Genomic DNA, 23,463 nt, shown 5'->3' with positions numbered 1-23,463 from the left:
CTCCAGCACACGCCGACTACTCTATACTCTGCAGCACATCGCTCCAGCACACGCCGACCCCTCTATACTCTGCAGCACATCGCTCCAGCACACGCCGACCCCTCTATACTCTGCAGCACATCGCTCCAGCACACACTGACCCCCCCTATACTCTGCAGCACATCGCTCCAGCACACTGACCGCTGGGTCGATCCTTTATTTCTGGAGCTGCTGCGATGCCATAAAAGGCAAAACGTGATCTGTTTGCTTGGATTCCAGAGAGAACACTTCGGAGACGTAAACTCCGGGTTTCTCAGTGACGTGGGGCCCAGTTTCTGCTCGGTCCGCTCACTTCCTGGCTGCACCGGCCCCGGGTGTAGCGGGAGAGGAGAACGTGACCTGAGGGCCCCAAAACCCTCATTACATCAGCTTATTAGAACTGGCGGACCCCTGTGTACAGGGGGCCGGCGTCCATTCAATGGCACTCTGCAACGCTGCATGCTGACAGTGACCAGGATCCTTGGCCTCATCCTCCTGACACACAGCTGAGGGTTAGTTACAATGTATCAGCGGCTCTTTTCTACATGGCAACATTGCAACAAGCAGCAAGGACAGACAGAAGGCCTGTGCTCAACTGTCTGCAGTGGGGAGGCTGAGTGATACCGAGGCCTGGGGAGCAGACACCGTGTATATGGGGAGGCTCAGTGATCCCGAGGCCTGGGGAGCAGACACCGTGTATATGGGGAGGCTCAGTGATCCCGAGGCCTGGGGAGCAGACACCGTGTATATGGGGAGGCTCAGTGATCCCGAGGCCTGGGGAGCAGACACCGTGCATATGGGGAGGCTCAGTGATCCCAAGGCCTGGGGAGCAGACACCGTGTATATGGGGAGGCTCAGTGATACCGAGTCCTGGGGAGCAGACACCGTGTATATGGGGAGGCTCAGTGATCCCAAGGCCTGGGGAGCAGACACCGTGTATATGGGGAGGCTCAGTGATCCCGAGGCCTGGGGAGCAGACACCGTGTATATGGGGAGGCTCAGTGATCCCGAGGCCTGGGGAGCAGACACCATGTATATGGGGAGGCTCAGTGATACCGAGGCCTGGGGAGCAGACACCGTGTATATGGGGAGGCTCAGTGATCCCGAGGCCTGGGGAGCAGACACCGTGTATATGGGGAGGCTCAGTGATCCCGAGGCCTGGGGAGCAGACACCGTGTATATGGGGAGGCTCAGTGATACCGAGGCCTGGGGAGCAGACACCATGTATATGGGGAGGCTCAGTGATACCGAGGCCTGGGGAGCAGACACCGTGTATATGGGGAGGCTCAGTGATACCGAGGCCTGGGGAGCAGACACCGTGTATATGGGGAGGCTCAGTGATCCCGAGGCCTGGGGAGCAGACACCGTGTATATGGGGAGGCTCAGTGATCCCGAGGCCTGGGGAGCAGACACCGTGTATATGGGGAGGCTCAGTGATACCGAGGCCTGGGGAGCAGACACCGTGTATATGGGGAGGCTCAGTGATCCCGAGGCCTGGGGAGCAGACACCGTGTATATGGGGAGGCTCAGTGATACCGAGTCCTGGGGAGCAGACACCGTGTATATGGGGAGGCTCAGTGATCCCGAGGCCTGGGGAGCAGACACCGTGTATATGGGGAGGCTCAGTGATACCGAGGCCTGGGGAGCAGACACCGTGTATATGGGGAGGCTCAGTGATACCGAGGCCTGGGGAGCAGACACCGTGTATATGGGGAGGCTCAGTGATCCCGAGGCCTGGGGAGCAGACACCGTGTATATGGGGAGGCTCAGTGATCCCGAGGCCTGGGGAGCAGACACCGTGTATATGGGGAGGCTCAGTGATCCCGAGGCCTGGGGAGAAGACACCGTGTATATGGGGAGGCTCAGTGATCCCGAGGCCTGGGGAGCAGACACCGTGTATATGGGGAGGCTCAGTGATCCCGAGGCCTGGGGAGAAGACACCGTGTATATGGGGAGGCTCAGTGATACCGAGGCCTGGGGAGCAGACACCGTGTATATAGGGAGGCTCAGTGATACCGAGGCCTGGAAAGCAGACACTGTGTATATGGGGAGGCTCAATGATACCGAGGCCTGGAAAGCAGACACTGTGTATATGGGGAGGCTCAGTGATACCGAAGCCTGGGGAGCAGACACCGTATATTTGGGGAGGCTCAGTGATACCGAGGCCTGGAGAGCAGAGATTTTGTATATGCGGAGGCTCAGTGATACAGAGGCCTGGGGAGCAGACACCGTGTATATGGGGAGGCTCAATGATACTGAGGCCCAGACATCCTGTACATGGGGGCTGGCTCAGTGATACCAAGGCCCAGGGAACAGACGTCAGTCATTAATATCTATTGATCCAGAAGACAAACAAGAGGCGACATTCCAGGCGGCTCCACATGACGATGCCGAGGACGCAGATATCAGGGGGCTAGGATTCCTATGAGGGGGCACAAGCCTCTGTCCTGGGTGGGGGTACAAGGCCTCCCCATAGGAGGGTCCTAGCTGCAGAGAGCAATGACAGCTCTCCAACTCCTCCCGTGTGAGTGCTCGGTGCGGGGGTCCGGCTGTGCTGACACCTCAACCTGCCTCATACACACAGGACGGAGCCCCCATTGTCAGCAGATTATGGGCATAATCCCCCATCAGAGCGTGGCTGGACGAGTCTGGGGGAGACGGACCCTCGCACAGCCGACATCACTGCTACAATGTGTCCACTGCAGAGAATCCTCTGAGGACTCCACACTGACACATTGGAACAAACGCTCAGCTCTGTGAGCAGGGATAAGTCAGGGTGGCCTCACGTTACTGTGCACTCACAGCAAGCAGAGATCTGGGGGGCACACTGGTCAAGAGCCCACCCAAGACCCCCAAACTGTCCCAGGCTCCTGGATGGCAGGGACTGGCCCCCCGAGGACCTCCTATGGCCGGCGTGGGGGGCTATTGTGCTTTGGGGAAGCCTCTGACAGTCACAATCAGTGACCCAAATCCAAGTGTAATCTGCCACCTGCATAGCAGCACTCAGTGACCCAAGTCCAGGTGTAATCTGTCTCCTGCAGAGCAGCACTCAGTGACCCAAATCCAAGTGTAATCTGCCACCTGCAGAGCAGCGCTCAGTGACCCGTCCAGGTGTAATCTGCCACCTGCAGAGCAGCACTCAGCAACCCAAGTCCAGGTGTAATCTGCCACCTGCGGATCTGCCCTCAGTGACCCAAGTTAAGGTGTAATCTGCCACCTGCAGAGCAGCACTCAGCAACCCAAGTCCAGGTGTAATGTGCCACCTGCAGAGCAGCGCTCAGCAACCCAAGTCCAGGTGTAATGTGCCACCTGCAGAGCAGCGCTCAGCAACCCAAGTCCAGGTGTAATCTGCCACCTGCAGAGCAGCGCTCAGCAACCCAAGTCCAGGTGTAATCTGCCACCTGCAGAGCAGCGCTCAGCAACCCAAGTCCAGGTGTAATCTGCCACCTGCGGATCTGCGCTCAGTGACCCAAGTCCAGGTGTAATCTGCCACCTGCGGAGCAGTGCTCGGTGACCCAAGTCCAGGTGTAATCTGCCACCTGCAGAGCAGCGCTCAGCAACCCAAGTCCAGGTGTAATCTGCCACCTGCGGAGCAGCGCTCGGTGACCCAAGTCCAGGTGTAATCTGCCACCTGCGGAGCAGCGCTCGGTGGCCCAAGTCCAGGTGTAATCTGCCACCTGCAGAGCAGTGCTCGGTGACCCAAGTCCAGGTGTAATCTGCCACCTGCGTCTCTGCGCTCAGTGACCCAAGTCCAGGTGTAATCTGCCACCTGCGGAGCAGTGCTCGGTGACCCAAGTCCAGGTGTAATCTGCCACCTGCGGAGCAGCGCTCGGTGACCCAAGTCCAGGTGTAATCTGCCACCTGCGGAGCAGCGCTCGGTGACCCAAGTCCAGGTGTAATCTGCCACCTGCGGAGCAGCGCTCGGTGACCCAAGTCCAGGTGTAATCTGCCACCTGCGGAGCAGCGCTCGGTGACCCAAGTCCAGGTGTAATCTGCCACCTGCGGAGCAGTGCTTGTCACAGTGTAACACCTGACAATGCGGAGACAGCGATAAGGAAGCGATAAGGAAACGACCTTTCATCTTCACTGACCCCCGCCAAAAAACCAGAAAGACTGAGCAGAGGAATCCGGCCTGACCGGCCCCACCCCACCGCCGGCCTGACACACTGCGACGGCTCTGCTCCTCACCAGCAGGCTGGGAACGTGCATTACTTCTCCCAGAACACAGGTCCGGCCACTTTCTTCTTGCGCTGCTGAGGGTTTGTTACAATGTATCCGATCATAGAAGCAAAGAATACGGGATACAACTGTAACAAAAGCCCAGCTGTGAACTGACCGCGAGCAGAGGTTTGGACAGTGGAGGGAAGGAGCAGAGCTGCACGAGAACAGAGGGGCCCCCGCTGCCACCATCTGGCCGCTCGCCCGGGACACGCGGGCACATGGCGCAGGAGCAGCGGCCACAATGCGCTATTGTTAGAGCAGCGGACAAATAACGAGCCACTTATTCCGATGCCCCCGTGCCAGGCGCACCTGCCGCCCGCCACAGCGCCAAGCAGGATGGCGGCCCCCGCATTATCCGCAGGTCAGCCAGACCGGCGAAAAAAGGGTTAACGAGGAGCCGCAGATGATGGAGGTGATAGTGAGGTCATCAACCACTGATGACATCATCACTCCTATCTTCCCAAGCCGGTGTTATGCCCCGCCCCTCAGACCACCGCTGTCCTGCAGACACTGCGCTCCCATAATGCACTGCGCTGCCTTCCCCTTTAATACTGCAGCGATTGCTGCCAACATTAAGCCAAGGATTAATTACAGCAGAGAAATCCCCTTTAAACGATCCTCCATAATCTGTCAGATTCTGCTCTCCAGTCACCGGGACGTGGGAACGGCTCCAGGAGCAGAGATCTAACAGCAGCTCCGAGGCACCGCTCGCGCACAGCTCCGAGGCACCGCTCGCGCACAGCTCCGAGGCACCGCTCGCGCACAGCTCAGGCACCGCAGCTCTGAGGCACCGCGCGCACACAGCTCCGAGGCACCGCGCGCACACAGCTCCGAGGCACCGCAGCTCCGAGGCACCGCGCGCACACATACAGCTCCGAGGCACCGCGCGCGCACATACAGCTCCGAGGCACCGCGCGCGCACATACAGCTCCGAGGCACCGCGCGCGCACATACAGCTCCGAGGCACCGCGCGCGCACATACAGCTCCGAGGCACCGCAGCTCTGAGGCACCGCGCGCACACAGCTCCGAGGCACCGCGCGCACACAGCTCCGAGGCACCGCGCGCACACAGCTCCGAGGCACCGCAGCTCCGAGGCACCGCGCGCGCACACAGCTCCGAGGCACCGCGCGCGCACACAGCTCCGAGGCACCGCGCGCGCGCGCGCACACAGCTCCGAGGCACCGCGCGCGCGCACACAGCTCCGAGGCACCGCGCGCGCGCACACAGCTCCGAGGCACCGCGCGCGCGCACACAGCTCCGAGGCACCGCGCGCGCGCACACAGCTCCGAGGCACCGCGCGCGCGCACACAGCTCCGAGGCACCGCGCGCGCGCACACAGCTCCGAGGCACCGCGCGCGCGCACACAGCTCCGAGGCACCGCGCGCGCACACAGCTCCGAGGCACCGCGCGCGCACACAGCTCCGAGGCACCGCGCGCGCACAGCTCAGGCACCGCAGCTCTGAGGCACCGGGCGCAAACAGCTCGGAGACACCGCAGCTCTGAGGCACCGCGCGCACGTAGCTCTGAGGCACCACAGCTCTGAGGCACCGTGCGCAAACAGCTCTGAGGCACCGCAGCTCTGAGGCACAGCGCGCATACAGCTCTGAGGCACCGCGCGCACGCACGCAGCTCTGAGGCACCGCAGCTCTGAGGCACCGCGCGCACACAGCTCTGAGGCACCGCGCGCACACAGCTCTGAGGCACCGCGCGCACACAGCTCTGAGGCACCGCGCGCACACAGCTCTGAGGCACCGCGCGCACACAGCTCCGCTGCATCAGGATTTAAAAGGGACGGCGCGATTCATCAGCAGCTCAGTAATATCACGAGAAATCCAACCACAACCACAACCACCCCCCATCATCTGCTGGACACAAGGGCCCGCACTCCTAATGAGGACCACCAAATCAACTGCAGGAACTCCAAAACTCCAGAGCTGCACTCACTAAAATACCGCAGATGACTGGAAACAGTCATCATGGTGATAAGCAAGGAAACGTTTACTGACAGATGAGAAGCCATGTCCAAGGATACAAATCACCAGGACACGGCAGGGGAGATTTCAGCTCTGAAGATGCAGAATAGTGAGTGCAGCTCTGGGGAATAATACAGGATGTAACTCAGGATCAGTAATGTAATGTATGTACACAGTGACTGCACCAGCTGAATAGTGAGTGCAGCTCTGGAGTATAATACAGGAGGTAACTCAGGATCAGTAATGTAATGTATGTACACAGTGACTGCACCAGCAGAATAGTGAGTGCAGCTCTGGGGTATAATACAGGAGGTAACTCAGGATCAGTAATGTAATGTATGTACACAGTGACTGCACCAGCAGATTAGTGAGTGCAGCTCTGGAGTATAATACAGGAGGTAACTCATCAGTAATGTAATGTATGTACACAGTGACTGCACCAGCAGAATAGTGAGCGCAGCTCTGGGGTATAATACAGGAGGTAACTCAGGATCAGTAATGTAATGTGTATACAGTGACTGCACCAGCAGAATAGTGAGGGCAGCTCTGGGGTATAATACAGGATGTAACTCAGGATCAGTAATGTAATGTATGTACACAGTGACTGCACCAGCAGAATAGTGAGTGCAGTTCTGGGGTATAATACAGGATGTAACTCAGGATCAGTAATGTAATGTATGTACACAGTGACTGCACCAGCAGAATAGTGAGCGCAGCTCTGGGGTATAATACAGGAGGTAACTCAGGATCAGTAATGTAATGTATGTACACAGTGACTGCACCAGCAGAATAGTGAGTGCAGCTCTGGGGTATAATACAGGATGTAACTCAGGATCAGTAATGTATGTACACAGTGACTGCACCAGCAGAATAGTGAGTGCAGCTCTGGGGTATAATGCTGATTGTAGAGATTCTTTCTAGGTGTGATGGTATGGGAATCCCTCGGTCTATTTTTGGCGGCACTTCCCCTTTAAGCCCCGTCCTCGGCCACATGTAGTAGATGGATTACAGAGGAGGAAGTGCGATTACTCAGAAGTTGTGGAGCATTTTCTCACGGTGACGCCGGTGGGTGAATATGGTAGAAACCACTAGAAAAGTGGAAACAGAAGGTGTCGTGCGATGTGTCAGCACAGGAAGTTCCCGCAGCGCCCCCTCTGGACAGGTCGCCTCGTTACACGGGAATCACTGTACACACGTTATGGAGGAGTCAGTCCCATGAAAATAACTTGGATCATTCTAGAACCTTCTTCTATCAGACTATGTGATTATTCACTTCCTTATGGTTTCAAGATCAGCGCTGTCAGTGAATGGAAAGTGGCCAAATCCGGAGGCCGAGACCCAACGGCTGAGTGTTTGTTACAGTGTGTCCGGACAGGACAATCCTCCCAACCGACACATTGTAACGAGACTGATGCGAACAGAGGACTGTCTGCACTGACACACAGTAACAAACCCGCAGATCTCAGCCTGTCCAGGAGATCCTGGCACTGCAGACTGACAGGGGTCACCAGTGTGAATATATGGGGGCCGCACACCCGCGATCAGTACTGCACTCACTATGGCACCCCGTGCTGTGCGGCGGTGACACCAGCAGCTCCGCCGACAGATAAATATAGAGGAAAGCAAATACTTGGTAAAGGTCAGAATCTGCAGAAATCTGCGCGGCTGCCAGCAGGAAGGACAGGGCGCAGGCTGAGGGGCCGCAGGCAGAGGGGCCGCAGGCTGAGGGGCCGCAGGCAGAGGGGCAGATAGAGGGGCCGCAGGCAGAGGGGCCGCAGGCAGAAGGGGCCGCAGGCAGAAGGGGACGCAGGCAGAAGGGGACGCAGGCAGAAGGGGCCGCAGGCAGAAGGGGACGCAGGCAGCATGCAGAGGGGACGCAGGCAGAAGGGGCCGCAGGCAGAAGGGGCCGCAGGAAGAGGGGACGCAGCCAGAAGGGGACGCAGGCAGAAGGGGACGCAGGCAGAAGGGGACGCAGGCAGAAGGGGACGCAGGCAGAAGGGGACGCAGGCAGAAGGGGACGCAGGCAGAAGGGGACGCAGGCAGAGGGGACGCAGGCAGAAAGGGCAGATAGAGGGGCCGCAGGCAGAGGGGGCAGATAGAGGGGCCGCAGGCAGAGGGGGCAGATAGAGGGGCCGCAGGGCAGAGGGGGCAGGCAGAGGGGCCGCAGGCAGAGGGGACGCAGGCAGAGGGGACGCAGGCAGAGGGGACGCAGGCAGAGGGGACGCAGGCAGAGGGGACGCAGGCAGAGGGGACGCAGGCAGAGGGGACGCAGGCAGAAGGGGCAGGTACAGGGGCCGCAGGCAGAAGGGGCCGCAGGCTGAGGGGCCGCAGGCTGAGGGGCCACAGGCAGAGGGGCAGATAGAGGGGCCGCAGGCAGAGGGGCCGCAGGCAGAAGGGGCCGCAGGCAGAAGGGGACGCAGGCAGAAGGGGACGCAGGCAGAAGGGGACGCAGGCAGAAGGGGACGCAGGCAGAAGGGGACGCAGGCTGAGGGGACGCAGGCAGCATGCAGAGGGGACGCAGGCAGAAGGGGCCGCAGGCAGAAGGGGCCGCAGGAAGAGGGGACGCAGCCAGAAGGGGACGCAGGCAGAAGGGGACGCAGGCAGAAGGGGACGCAGGCAGAAGGGGACGCAGGCAGAAGGGGCCGCAGGCAGAGGGGACGCAGGCAGAAAGGGCAGATAGAGGGGCCGCAGGCAGAGGGGGCAGATAGAGGGGCCGCAGGCAGAGGGGGCAGATAGAGGGGCCGCAGGGCAGAGGGGGCAGGCAGAGGGGACGCAGGCAGAGGGGACGCAGGCAGAGGGGACGCAGGCAGAGGGGACGCAGGCAGAGGGGACGCAGGCAGAGGGGGCAGGTACAGGGGCCGCAGGCAGAAGGGGCCGCAGGCAGAGGGGGCTGCAGGCAGAGGGGGCTGCAGGCAGAAGGGGCCGCAGGCAGAGGGGGCTGCAGGCAGAAGGGGCCGCAGGCAGAAGGGGCCGCAGGCAGAAGGGGACGCAGGCAGAAGGGGACGCAGGCAGAGGGGGTGCTGGGCTCGCAGATTACCTTGCCCTCCTCCTCATCAGGTGCAGGCAGTACCCCTCTTACTATACTGTCTGGACGGGACACTGACCCCAGGAGCTTACAATCTAATCTTCTTATCTCACATAACACAATGTCCCAAACCCTCAGCTGTGAACAGCCAGGACTCTTCATTCAGTGACAGGAAGCAGGGATCCTAGGAATGGTCACAGGCTTTCCCCTCGGCTGAAACTTCTCTCCAGGTGATGTGACGCGGCCCTTTAATAAATACTCTCAGGAGTTGGCCCCTTAAAGCTACAGTGTCCTGTCAAATTTCACCTCCAGGGGGCGCAGAAGACGATGAGGTGCAGCCCCAGGGGTCGGAGCGGTCACAACAGAGGCTGCGATGATGCCTAAAAATAATCCGAGCACGGGGGTCCGGAGAACAAAGGTCAGCAGCAACCAGTGATGCCCCCCATGCTTTACACTGCAGGGGGCACACACTTCTCTCTGCGCCCACACTTCTCTCTGCGCCCACAGGGCCGTATCCATCACAGGCCTCCCCGCACCGCGATCTGAGGCCACTCATCAGTATCGGTCGCTCCTGAGTTTCGGCTGTGGGGGGTCCCCTCATCACACTGTAGTCGAAATCTCTGCAGATCTTATAAAAGGAGTGATCCCCCCAAACATGGCGTCCAGGGTGTGGCCACCCAACATGGCGTCCAGAGTCTGCTCCCCCATATCATTTGCCCCCCCTTGTCATCTGCCCCCCCCCCTCGTGGGGGGGTAAGAGCAAATAGAAAATCACATGGGCCATTGGTGGGGGGACGGCAGTAACCCCTTCATCACCGGAGCCCGCAGTGCTCGCCTCCCCGCTTGGCAGCCATATTACTCCACTCCAGGCACTCGGGGGTGGGGGAAGGGGCCGCGCAGCCTCAGATATCCTGAGAATAGGAACAGCGCCCCCCAATATATAAAGGACATGTTTTCTACTGCAGCTCAGCACCGCACATGGCCTGCACACTGAGGGGAGCTGCTCTGGAGGAAAACAAACTATTCCTAATCCACAGCCCCTTTACAGGTTCCTGCTCCCCAAGAAGATGAGGAGCGATTCCCCCCCAACATCAGGGCGCAAATCAGAGACCCCCACAATAATCCCTGCACTGCAGAGACGAAAAACTACAGCAGGGGGCGGCCCCCTCAGGGCAGAGGGCGGCCCCCTCAGGGCAGAGGGCGGCCCCCTCAGGGCAGAGGGCGGCCCCCTCAGGGCAGAGGGCGGCCCCCTCAGGGCAGAGGGCGGCCCCCTCAGGGCAGAGGGCGGCCCCCTCAGGGCAGAGGGCGGCCCCCTCAGGGCAGAGGGCGGCCCCCTCAGGGCAGAGGGCGGCCCCATCAGGGCAGAGGGCGGCCCCATCAGGGCAGAGGGCGGCCCCATCAGGGCAGAGGGCGGCCCCATCAGGGCAGAGGGCGGCCCCATCAGGGCAGAGGGCGGCCCCATCAGGGCAGAGGGCGGCCCCATCAGGGCAGAGGGCGGCCCCATCAGGGCAGAGGGCGGCCCCATCAGGGCAGAGGGCGGCCCCATCAGGGCAGAGGGCGGCCCCATCAGGGCAGAGGGCGGCCCCATCAGGGCAGAGGGCGGCCCCATCAGGGCAGAGGGCGGCCCCATCAGGGCAGAGGGCGGCCCCATCAGGGCAGAGGGCGGCCCCATCAGGGCAGAGGGCGGCCCCATCAGGGCAGAGGGCGGCCCCACAGGGCAGAGGGCGGCCCCACAGGGCAGAGGGCGGCCCCACAGGGCAGAGGGCGGCCCCACAGGGCAGGGCAGAGTATAGCACAGGGCAGCAGAACAGATCGCAGGGCATCAGAGCACGGCACAGAGCGGAGCAGGGCAATAAGAAGGGGGCAGCGCAACAGAGCACAGCACAGAGCAGAGAACTGCGGAGCAGAGCGCAGGGCAACAGAGATCCTGTCTCCCCTCTTCTCCCCTCTCCCATCTTCTCTCATATCCCCTCTCTCGTGTTCTCCCCTCTTCTCCCGTCTCCCCTCCTCCGCTGCTGACGCCGTGTCCTGCAGAGCCCGTGGGCCGCTATGTGGAGGACACACTGGGCATTGTCCTAGAATATGAGCGGGCGGATCATGTGCCGCGGCACCAGGAAAAAGAACAGTAACAGTAACACCACATTCTGCTCCACCTGCGCTGCTGCCGCTCCAGACACCGCCGCTCATTAGAGGCTCAGAGTCCTGGCAGAAGCCGCAGATTACAGGACAATGAGGAGGCAGAAGATCAGAGGCGACAGCCAGGAGCAAACCAGAACCTGCAGACACCCGGCCTGGTGTGAACGAGCGCTGAAAAAAGAGCTAAAGAATAAAAGCTCAGAGACACAGGGGAGGGAGCCCGGTGTATCACCTCCTGGGGGCCCCCCATCTATCACCTCCGGGGGGGGGGCAGATAAAATGTATATAAACGTTACATCGTCAGACGGTCAAATCTACAAAACCCAACAGCGTCCCCCGCTATGCGGAGATATAAGGGGTGGATCAGGGGGAAACAAGCGTGAGACCCCCGAAATCACCAACAACTCTCCTCTTTCTGGTTGGACGCGCAGCAGACGAGGACATGACAGACGGCGTCTCTTACCTTGACACTGGAATCCCTGCTTCCCGAAGCCCCTGAAAGAGAAGAGAAGTAACACAACTTACAGAGTCCACCAGGGTCAAAACACGGGCCAAGACCCCACAAATGTCATCACAGAAACACTGGGGGGTCAGGAAGGAAAAGTGACAGAGAAACAGGGTAGGAGAGAAGTGAACCCCAACATCAATATCATCCCGTACCTCCCAGCGTCGCCGTCCCGTACCCCCCAAAGTCAGCGTCGCCGTCCCATACCCCCCAGAGTCTGCGTCGCCGTCCCGTACCCCCCAGAGTCAGCGTCGCCGTCCCATACCCCCCAAAGTCAGCGTCGCCGTCCCATACCCCCCAAAGTCAGCGTCGCCATCCCATACCCCCCAGAGTCAGCGTCGCCGTCCCGTACCCCCCAGAGTCAGCGTCGCCGTCCTGTACCTCCCAGCGTCAGCGTCGCTGTCCCGTACCCCCCACTGTCAGCGTCGCCGTCCCGTACCTCCCAGAGTCAGTGTCGCCGTTCCGTACCCCCCAGAGTCAGAGGCGCCGTTCTGTACCCCCCAAAGTCAGCGTCGCCGTCCCGTACCCCCCAGAGTCAGCGTCGCCGTCCCGTACCCCCCAGAGTCAGCGTCGCCGTCCCGTACCCCCCAGAGTCAGCGTCGCCGTCCCGTACCCCCCAGAGTCAGCGTCGCCGTCCCGTACCCCCCAGAGTCAGCGTCGCCGTCCCGTACCCCCCAGAGTTAGCGTCGCCGTCCCGTACCCCCCAGAGTCAGCGTCGCCGTCCCGTACCCCCCAGAGTCAGCGTCGCCGTCCCGTACCCCCCAAAGTCAGCGTCGCCGTCCCGTACCTCCCAGAGTCAGCGTCGCCGTCCCGTACCCCCCAGAGTCAGCGTCGTCATCCCGTACCTCCCAGAGTCAGCGTCGCCGTCCCGTACCTCCCAGCGTCAGCGTCGCCGTCCCGTACCTCCCAGAGTCAGCGTCGCCGTCCCGTACCTCCCAGAGTCAGCGTCGCCGTCCCGTACCTCCCAGAGTCAGCATCGCCGTCCCGTACCTCCCAGAGTCAGCATCGCCGTCCCGTACCTCCCAGAGTCAGCATCGCCGTCCCGTACCTCCCAGAGTCAGCATCGCCGTCCCGTACCCCCCAGAGTCAGCGTCGCCGTCCCGTACCCCCCAGAGTCAGCGTCGCCGTCCCGTACCCCCCAAAGTCAGCGTCGCCGTCCCGTACCTCCCAGAGTCAGCGTCGCCGTCCCGTACCCCCCAGAGTCAGCGTCGTCATCCCGTACCTCCCAGAGTCAGCGTCGCCGTCCCGTACCTCCCAGAGTCAGCATCGCCGTCCCGTACCTCCCAGAGTCAGCGTCGCCGTCCCGTACCTCCCAGAGTCATTATCCCGTTCACCGATCGTCAGCGCCATCGTCCCATACCCCGAGAGTCAGCTACAATGTCCGTACCCGGAGTGTCAGGCTCATTATCCTGTACCTTAAAACTGAATATAGGTGATGAGTGTACAGTATATAGGTGATGGGTGTGCAGTGTATAAAATATAGGGGCAGCGTACAGTATATAGGTGAAGGGTGTGCAGTGTACAATATATAGGAGCAGTGTACAGTATATAGGTGATGGGTGTGCAGTGTACAGAATATAGGTGATGGGTGTGCAGTGTACAGTATATAGGTGATGGGTGTGCAGTGTATAATATATAGGGGCAGCGTACAGTATATAGGTGAAGGGTGTGCAGTGTATAAAATATAGGGGCAGCGTACAGTATATAGGTGATGGGTGTGCAGTGTATAATATAGGGGCAGCGTACAGTATATAGGTGAAGGGTGTGCAGTGTATAATATATAGGGGCAGCGTACAGTATAAAGGTGATGGGTGTGCAGTGTATAATATATAGGGGCTGCGCACAGTATACAGGCGAAGGGTGTGCAGAGTATAACATAGAAGCAGCGCACAGTATATAGGCGAAGGATTGCAGTGTATAATATATAGGGGCAGCGTACGGTGTACAATATATAGGGGCAGTGCACAGTATATAGCTGAAGGGTGTGCAGTGTATAATATATAGGGGCAGCGTACAGTATATAGGTGATGTGTGTGCAGTGAATAATATATAGGGGAAGTGAACCGTATATAGGTGAAGGGTGTGCAGTGTACAGTATATAGGTAAAGGGTGTGCAGGGTATAATATATAGGGGCAGCGTACAGTATATAGGTGAAGGGTGTGCAGTGTATAATAAATAGGGGCAATGTACAGTATATAGGTGAAGGGTGTGCAGTGTATAATAAATAGGGGAAGCGCACAGTATATTGGTGAAGGGTGTGCAGTGTATAATATATAGGGGCAGTGTACAGTATACAGGTGAAGAGTGTGCAGTGTACAATATATAGGGGCAGTGTACAGTATACAGGTGAAGGGTGTGCAGGGTATAATATATAGGGGCAGTGTACAGTATATAGGTGAAGGGTGTGCAGGGTATAATATATAGGGGCAGTGTACAGTATATAGGTGATGGGTGTGCAGTGTATAATATATAGGGGCAGCGTACAGTATAAAGGTGATGGGTGTGCAGCGTATAATATATAGGGGCTGCGAACAGTATACAGGCGAAGGGTGTGCAGAGTATAACATAGAAGCAGCACACAGTATATAGGCGAAGGATTGCAGTGTATAATATATAGGGGCAGCGTACGGTGTACAATATATAGGGGCAGTGTACAGTAAACAGGTGATGGGTGTGCAGTGTATAATATATAGGGTAGGCGTACAGTATATAGGTGATGGGTGTGCAGTGTACAATATATATAGGGGCAGCGTACAGTGTATAGGTGAAGGGTGTGTGGGGTATAATATATAGGGGCAATGTACAGTATATAGGTGACGGGTGTGCAGTGTATAATAAATAGGGGAAGCGCACAGTATATTGGTGAAGAGTGTGCCGTGAACAATATATAGGGGCGTGTACATTAAACAGGTGAAGGGTGTGCAGTGTATAATATATAGGGGCAATGTACAGTATATAGGCGATTGGTGTGCAGTGTATAATATATAGGGGATGTGTACAGTATATTGGTGATGGGTGTGCAGTATAGTCTATATACAAGGTACAGTGTGCATATATATATATATTTATTTAGTATGAAGGGGCAATGTATATAGATGTTTGCCATATGTGATGCATTGGAGCAGAGCACAGTATATAGGTGTATAGGACATAGGGGCTGTGTACAGTATAAAAGCAAATCTAAATGATGGATGTACGATATATAATATATAGGAGCACTGCACATTATAGGAGCAGGAGTATATACATATACTGTATAGAGGTGTATATAGACACTGGGTGCACGGTGTCGAATATAAAGGTGTATACAGACGCTCAGTAAATATTACATAGGGGCAGAATATGGTGTATACAGATAAACGGTGTATTGGGGCAGCAGGCAGCACATAGGTGTAAGACGTATATAGATGATGGGTATACAATATATAATACACAGGACCATATATATGTGTATATACATGTGTGATGTATGCAGATTATGATATACAGCATATAAAGTAGAGCGGCAGAGTACAGAATATAGGGGATGGCATATGTTGATGTACAGTATATGATATATAGGGACACTGTATGGTATATAAACATGTATACGGCAAATATAAATACTGGTTACACAGTAATGAGTATAGGGGCATTATATGTGTGTATGATGGCTATAGATGGTCAATATACAGCATGTATGGGCAGTGTACAGTATATAATGAAAGGGTGCACGGTAAATAATATATAGGTACATGGTATAAGTAGTGCACACAAAAGGGAAGTATATTAATGTACAGTATAGAGGTGTATACAGATGACGGGTGCACAGTACATATACAGGGGCAGCAAACAGCATGTAGGAGTATACACAGGTGTGTGGTGAGTATAGAGGAGCAATATATAGGTGTATATAGATGGAAACTATATATAAGAAGAGAACAGAACATAGGTGTATATAGAAGAGTCTACAGTACATAACAGAAGCAATATAAGGTAGAAGGAGTATATGAAGGTATATGGATAGGTATATAGGGGCAGTATATAGATTGTGGCATGCAGTATACAGGGGCAGTATACAGATAATGTGTACAGTATATAGGGGCAGTATACAGATGATGTGTACAGTATATAGGGGCAGTGTACAGTATATAGGGGCAGTATACAGATGATGTGTACAGTATATAGGGGCAGTATACAGATGATGTGTACAGTATATAGGGGCAGAATACAGATGATGTGTACAGTATATAGGGGCAGTATACAGATGATGTGTACAGTATATAGCGGCAGTATATACATTGTGTGCAGTATATAGGGGCAGTATACAGATGTGTACAGTATATAGGGGCAGTATACAGATGTGTGCAGTATATAGGGGCAGTATACAGATGATGTGTGCAGTATATAGGGGCAGAATACAGATGATGTGTGCTGTATATAGGGGCAGTATACAGATGATATTCACAGTATATAGGGGCAGTATACAGATGTGTACAGTATATAGGGGCAGAATACAGATGACGTGTACAGTATATAGGGGCAGTATACAGATGTGTACAGTATATAGCGGCAGTATACAGATGTGTACAGTATATAGGGGCAGTATACAGATGATGTGTACAGTATATAGCGGCAGTATATACATTGTGTGCAGTATATAGGGGCAGTATACAGATGGTGTGTGCAGTATATAGGGGCAGTATACAGATGATGTGTACAGTATATAGCGGCAGTATATACATTGTGTGCAGTATATAGGGGCAGTATACAGATGGTGTGTGCAGTATATAGGGGCAGTATACAGACGATGTGTGCTGTATATAGGGGCAGTATACAGATGATGTGTGCTGTATATAGGGGCAGTATATACATTGTGTGCTGTATATAGGGGCAGTATACAGATGATGTGTACAGTATATAGGGGCAGTATACAGATGATGTGTACAGTATATAGGGGCAGTATACAGATGATGTGTACAGTATATAGGGGCAGTATATACATTGTGTGCAGTATATAGGGGCAGTATACAGACGATGTGTGCAGTATATAGGGGCAGTATACAGATGTGTGCAGTATATACATTGTGTGCAGTATATAGGGGCAGTATACAGATGATGTGTGCAGTATATAGGGGCAGTATACAGATGATGTGTGCAGTATATAGGGGCAGTATACAGATGTGTACAGTATATAGGGGCAGTATACAGACGATGTGTGCAGTATATAGGGGCAGTATATACATTGTGTGCAGTATATAGGGGCAGTATACAGATGATGTGTGCAGTATATAGGGGCAGTATATACATTGTGTGCAGTATATAGGGGCAGTATATACATTGTGTGCAGTATATAGGGGCAGTATATACATTGTGTGCAGTATATAGGGGCAGTATACAGATGTGTACAGTATATAGGGGCAGTATACAGATGATGTGTGCAGTATATGGGGCAGTATACAGATGATGTGTGCAGTATATAGGGGCAGTATATACATTGTGCGCAGTATATAGGGGCAGTATATACATTGTGTGCAGTATATAGGGGAAGTATATACATTGTGTGCAGTATATACATTGTGTGCAGTATATAGGGGCAGTATATACATTGTGTGCAGCATATAGCGGCAGTATATACATTGTGTGCAGCATATAGGGGCAGTATACAGATGTGTACAGTATATAGGGGCAGTATACAGATGTGTGCAGTATATGGGGCAGTATACAGATGATGTGTGCAGCATATAGGGGCAGTATATACATTGTGTGCAGTATATAGGGGCAGTATATACATTGTGTGCAGTATATAGGGGCAGTAGATACATTGTGTGCAGTATATACATTGTGTGCAGTATATAGGGGCAGTATATACATTGTGTGCTGTATATAGGGGCAGTATATGCATTGTGTGCTGTATATAGGGGCAGTATATACATTGTGTGCAGTATATAGGGGCGGTATATACATTGTGTGCAGTATATAGGGGCAGTATATACATTGTGTGCTGTATATAGGGGCGGTATATACATTGTGTGCTGTATATAGGGGCAGTATACACATTGTGTGCTGTATATAGGGGCAGTATATGCATTGTGTGCTGTATATAGGGGCGGTATATACATTGTGTGCTGTATATAGGGGCAGTATATACATTGTGTGCTGTATATAGGGGCAGTATATGCATTGTGTGCTGTATATAGGGGCGGTATATACATTGTGTGCAGTATATAGGGGCAGTATATACATTGTGTGCTGTATATAGGGGCAGTATATACATTGTGTGTTGTATATAGGGGCAGTATATACATTGTGTGCTGTATATAGGGGCAGTATATACATTGTGTGTTGTATATAGGGGCAGTATATACATTATGTGCAGTATATAGGGGCTGTATATACATTGTGAGCAGTATATAGGGGCAGTATATGCATTCTGTGTTGTATATAGGGGCAGTATATAAATTGTGTGCTGTATATAGGGGCAGTATATACATTGTGTGTTGTATATAGGGGCAGTATATACATTGTGTGCTGTATATAGGGGCAGTATATACATTGTGTGTTGTATATAGGGGCAGTATATACATTATGTGCAGTATATAGGGGCTGTATATACATTGTGAGCAGTATATAGGGGCAGTATATGCATTGTGTGTTGTATATAGGGGCAGTATATGCATTGTGTGCTGTATATAGGGGCAGTATATACATTGTGTGTTGTATATAGGGGCAGTATATACATTGTGAGCAGTATATAGGGGCTGTATATACATTGTGTGCTGTATATAGGGGCAGTATATACATTGTGTGTTGTATATAGGGGCAGTATATACATTGTGAGCAGTATATAGGGGCAGTATATACATTATGTGCAGTATAGCAGTATATAGGGGCAGTATATACATTATGTGCAGTATATAGGGGCGGTATATGGGACACATTACATAAGGGCAGCCTACAGACTATAGGGATGAGCAGTATATAGAGGTACACTATGCGCGGTATACAGGGGGTGGTGACAGCTGCACATCGGGGTCGCTCACCAGATGAAGTCGGTGCAATGGGAGCAGAATGTCGGCTGCTTGAAGAACCGAGCGATGAATTTGTGGTTCTTCACCTCGTGCACGTTCTTCTGCCGCAGGGCGCCTTTCCGGGCGAAGCGGTTGGCGACCTCGTCAGGTGAAGACGAGGAGATGGAATCCTGCAGCAGGAAGACGTCCGCCATGTCCGGGAGCGAGAGCGGAGTGAGGAGAAAGCCGCCGGGAAGCCGCAGCCGCTGCGGGAACCTCTGTCTGACTGACACCGCGCCCCGCCCACCGCCAGCGGGCACCGCCCACCGCCAGCAAGCACCGCCCCTGCACGACGCTACCGGGAGGCGCGGCCTGCGAGCAGGGGGAGGAGCTGCCATCTGCCGGCAACAAACGGGACTGCGCGGCGCCAAACAGGGGAGCGGGAGACACCTGCTGACAGAAAGCGGAACTGCTAGTATTTATATAACTACCTGTACAGAGGAGACACCTGCAGGGGGAGATCAGGTACTGCACTCACTATATTACTATATGTACAGAGGAGACACCTGCAGGAGGAGATCAGGTACTGCACTCACTATATTACTATATGTACAGAGGAGACACCTGCAGGAGGAGATCAGGTACTGCACTCACTATATTACTACCTGTACAGAGGAGACACCTGCAGGAGGAGATCAGGTACTGCACTCACTATATTACTATATGTACAGAGGAGACACCTGCAGGGGGAGATCAGGTACTGCACTCACTATATTACTACCTGTACAGAGGAGACACCTGCAGGAGGAGATCAGGTACTGCACTCACTATATTACTACATGTACAGAGGAGACACCTGCAGGAGGAGATCAGGTACTGCACTCACTATATTACTATATGTACAGAGGAGACACCTGCAGGGGGAGATCAGGTACTGCACTCACTATATTACTATATGTACAGAGGAGACACCTGCAGGAGGAGATCAGGTACTGCACTCACTATATTACTATATGTACAGAGGAGACACCTGCAGGAGGAGATCAGGTACTGCACTCACTATATTACTACCTGTACAGAGGAGACACCTGCAGGGGGAGATCAGGTACTGCACTCACTATATTACTACCTGTACAGAGGAGACACCTGCAGGAGGAGATCAGGTACTGCACTCACTATATTACTGTATGTACAGAGGAGACACCTGCAGGAGGAGATCAGGTACTGCACCCACTATATTACTACCTGTACAGAGGAGACACCTGCAGGAGGAGATCAGGTACTGCACTCACTATATTACTACCTGTACAGAGGAGACACCTGCAGGAGGAGATCAGGTACTGCACTCACTATATTACTACCTGTACAGAGGAGACACCTGCAGGAGGAGATCAGGTACTGCACTCACTATATTACTATATGTACAGAGGAGACACCTGCAGGAGGAGATCAGGTACTGCACTCACTATATTACTATATGTACAGAGGAGACACCTGCAGGAGGAGATCAGGTACTGCACTCACTATATTACTACCTGTACAGAGGACACACCTGCAGGAGGAGATCAGGTACTGCACTCACTATATTACTACCTGTACAGAGGAGACACCTGCAGGAGGAGATCAGGTACTGCACTCACTATATTACTACCTGTACAGAGGAGACACCTGCAGGAGGAGATCAGGTACTGCACTCACTATATTACTATATGTACAGAGGAGACACCTGCAGGGGGAGATCAGGTACTGCACTCACTATATTACTATATGTACAGAGGAGACACCTGCAGGAGGAGATCAGGTACTGCACTCACTATATTACTATATGTACAGAGGAGACACCTGCAGGAGGAGATCAGGTACTGCACTCACTATATTACTATATGTACAGAGGAGACACCTGCAGGAGGAGATCAGGTACTGCACCCACTATATTACTACCTGTACAGAGGAGACACCTGCAGGAGGAGATCAGGTACTGCACTCACTATATTACTACCTGTACAGAGGAGACACCTGCAGGGGGAGATCAGGTACTGCACTCACTATATTACTACATGTACAGAGGAGACACCTGCAGGAGGAGATCAGGTACTGCACTCACTATATTACTACCTGTACAGAGGAGACACCTGCAGGAGGAGATCAGGTACTGCACTCACTATATTACTACCTGTACAGAGGAGACACCTGCAGGAGGAGATCAGGTACTGCACTCACTATATTACTATATGTACAGAGGAGACACCTGCAGGAGGAGATCAGGTACTGCACTCACTATATTACTACCTGTACAGAGGAGACACCTGCAGGGGGAGATCAGGTACTGCACTCACTATATTACTATATGTACAGAGGAGACACCTGCAGGAGGAGATCAGGTACTGCACTCACTATATTACTACCTGTACAGAGGAGACACCTGCAGGGGGAGATCAGGTACTGCACTCACTATATTACTATATGTACAGAGGAGACACCTGCAGGAGGAGATCAGGTACTGCACTCACTATATTACTACCTGTACAGAGGAGACACCTGCAGGGGGAGATCAGGTACTGCACTCACTATATTACTATATGTACAGAGGAGACACCTGCAGGGGGAGATCAGGTACTGCACTCACTATATTACTATATGTACAGAGGAGACACCTGCAGGAGGAGATCAGGTACTGCACTCACTATATTACTACCTGTACAGAGGAGACACCTGCAGGAGGAGATCAGGTACTGCACTCACTATATTACTACCTGTACAGAGGAGACACCTGCAGGGGGAGATCAGGTACTGCACTCACTATATTACTATATGTACAGAGGAGACACCTGCAGGAGGAGATCAGGTACTGCACTCACTATATTACTGTATGTACAGAGGAGACACCTGCAGGAGGAGATCAGGTACTGCACCCACTATATTACTACCTGTACAGAGGAGACACCTGCAGGAGGAGATCAGGTACTGCACTCACTATATTACTACCTGTACAGAGGAGACACCTGCAGGGGGAGATCAGGTACTGCACTCACTATATTACTACCTGTACAGAGGAGACACCTGCAGGAGGAGATCAGGTACTGCACTCACTATATTACTACCTGTACAGAGGAGACACCTGCAGGGGGAGATCAGGTACTGCACTCACTATATTACTATATGTACAGAGGAGACACCTGCAGGAGGAGATCAGGTACTGCACTCACTATATTACTACCTGTACAGAGGAGACACCTGCAGGGGGAGATCAGGTACTGCACTCACTATATTACTACCTGTACAGAGGAGACACCTGCAGGAGGAGGTCAGGTACTGCACTCACTATATTACTACATGTACAGAGGAGACACCTGCAGGAGGAGATCAGGTACTGCACTCACTATATTACTATATGTACAGAGGAGACACCTGCAGGGGGAGATCAGGTACTGCACTCACTATATTACTATATGTACAGAGGAGACACCTGCAGGAGGAGATCAGGTACTGCACTCACTATATTACTATATGTACAGAGGAGACACCTGCAGGGGGAGATCAGGTACTGCACTCACTATATTACTATATGTACAGAGGAGACACCTGCAGGAGGAGATCAGGTACTGCACTCACTATATTACTATATGTACAGAGGAGACACCTGCAGGAGGAGATCAGGTACTGCACTCACTATATTACTACCTGTACAGAGGAGACACCTGCAGGAGGAGATCAGGTACTGCACTCACTATATTACTACTGTACAGAGGAGACACCTGCAGGAGGAGATCAGGTACTGCACTCACTATATTACTACCTGTACAGAGGAGACACCTGCAGGAGGAGATCAGGTACTGCACTCACTATATTACTATATGTACAGAGGAGACACCTGCAGGAGGAGATCAGGTACTGCACTCACTATATTACTACCTGTACAGAGGAGACACCTGCAGGGGGAGATCAGGTACTGCACTCACTATATTACTACCTGTACAGAGGAGACACCTGCAGGAGGAGATCAGGTACTGCACTCACTATATTACTACATGTACAGAGGAGACACCTGCAGGAGGAGATCAGGTACTGCACTCACTATATTACTATATGTACAGAGGAGACACCTGCAGGAGGAGATCAGGTACTGCACTCACTATATTACTATATATACAGAGGAGACACCTGCAGGAGGAGATCAGGTACTGCACTCACTATATTACTATATGTACAGAGGAGACACCTGCAGGAGGAGATCAGGTACTGCACTCACTATATTACTACCTGTACAGAGGAGACACCTGCAGGAGGAGATCAGGTACTGCACTCACTATATTACTATATGTACAGAGGAGACACCTGCAGGAGGAGATCAGGTACTGCACTCACTATATTACTATATGTACAGAGGAGACACCTGCAGGGGGAGATCAGGTACTGCACTCACTATATTACTATATGTACAGAGGAGACACCTGCAGGGGGAGATCAGGTACTGCACTCACTATATTACTATATGTACAGAGGAGACACCTGCAGGGGGAGATCAGGTACTGCACTCACTATATTACTATATGTACAGAGGAGACACCTGCAGGAGGAGATCAGGTACTGCACT

General features: G+C 53.7%; 1 protein-coding gene across 1 annotated transcript in view; it reads right to left on the bottom strand.

The window, feature by feature from the left end:
- PRKCA (protein kinase C alpha) overlaps window positions 1-19,189 on the bottom strand; it is a 199,320-nt gene extending 180,131 nt beyond the window's left edge. Inside the window, exons 1-2 of the mRNA XM_077254691.1 lie at window positions 18,903-19,189; window positions 11,838-11,869 (exon numbers count right to left, since the gene is read on the bottom strand). Coding sequence (XP_077110806.1) covers window positions 11,838-11,869; window positions 18,903-19,084 — 214 coding nt within the window. The 5' untranslated portion in view covers window positions 19,085-19,189. The remainder of the gene's footprint in view (window positions 1-11,837; window positions 11,870-18,902) is intronic.
- Between the last annotated feature and the right edge of the window lie 4,274 nt (window positions 19,190-23,463).

The sequence above is a fragment of the Ranitomeya variabilis genome, chromosome 4 (assembly GCF_051348905.1).
Source record: "Ranitomeya variabilis isolate aRanVar5 chromosome 4, aRanVar5.hap1, whole genome shotgun sequence".
NCBI classification, from domain to species: Eukaryota; Metazoa; Chordata; class Amphibia; order Anura; family Dendrobatidae; genus Ranitomeya; species Ranitomeya variabilis.
Note: the sequence above shows the minus strand (reverse complement) of the source record. Positions and strands in the feature narration are given on the sequence as shown.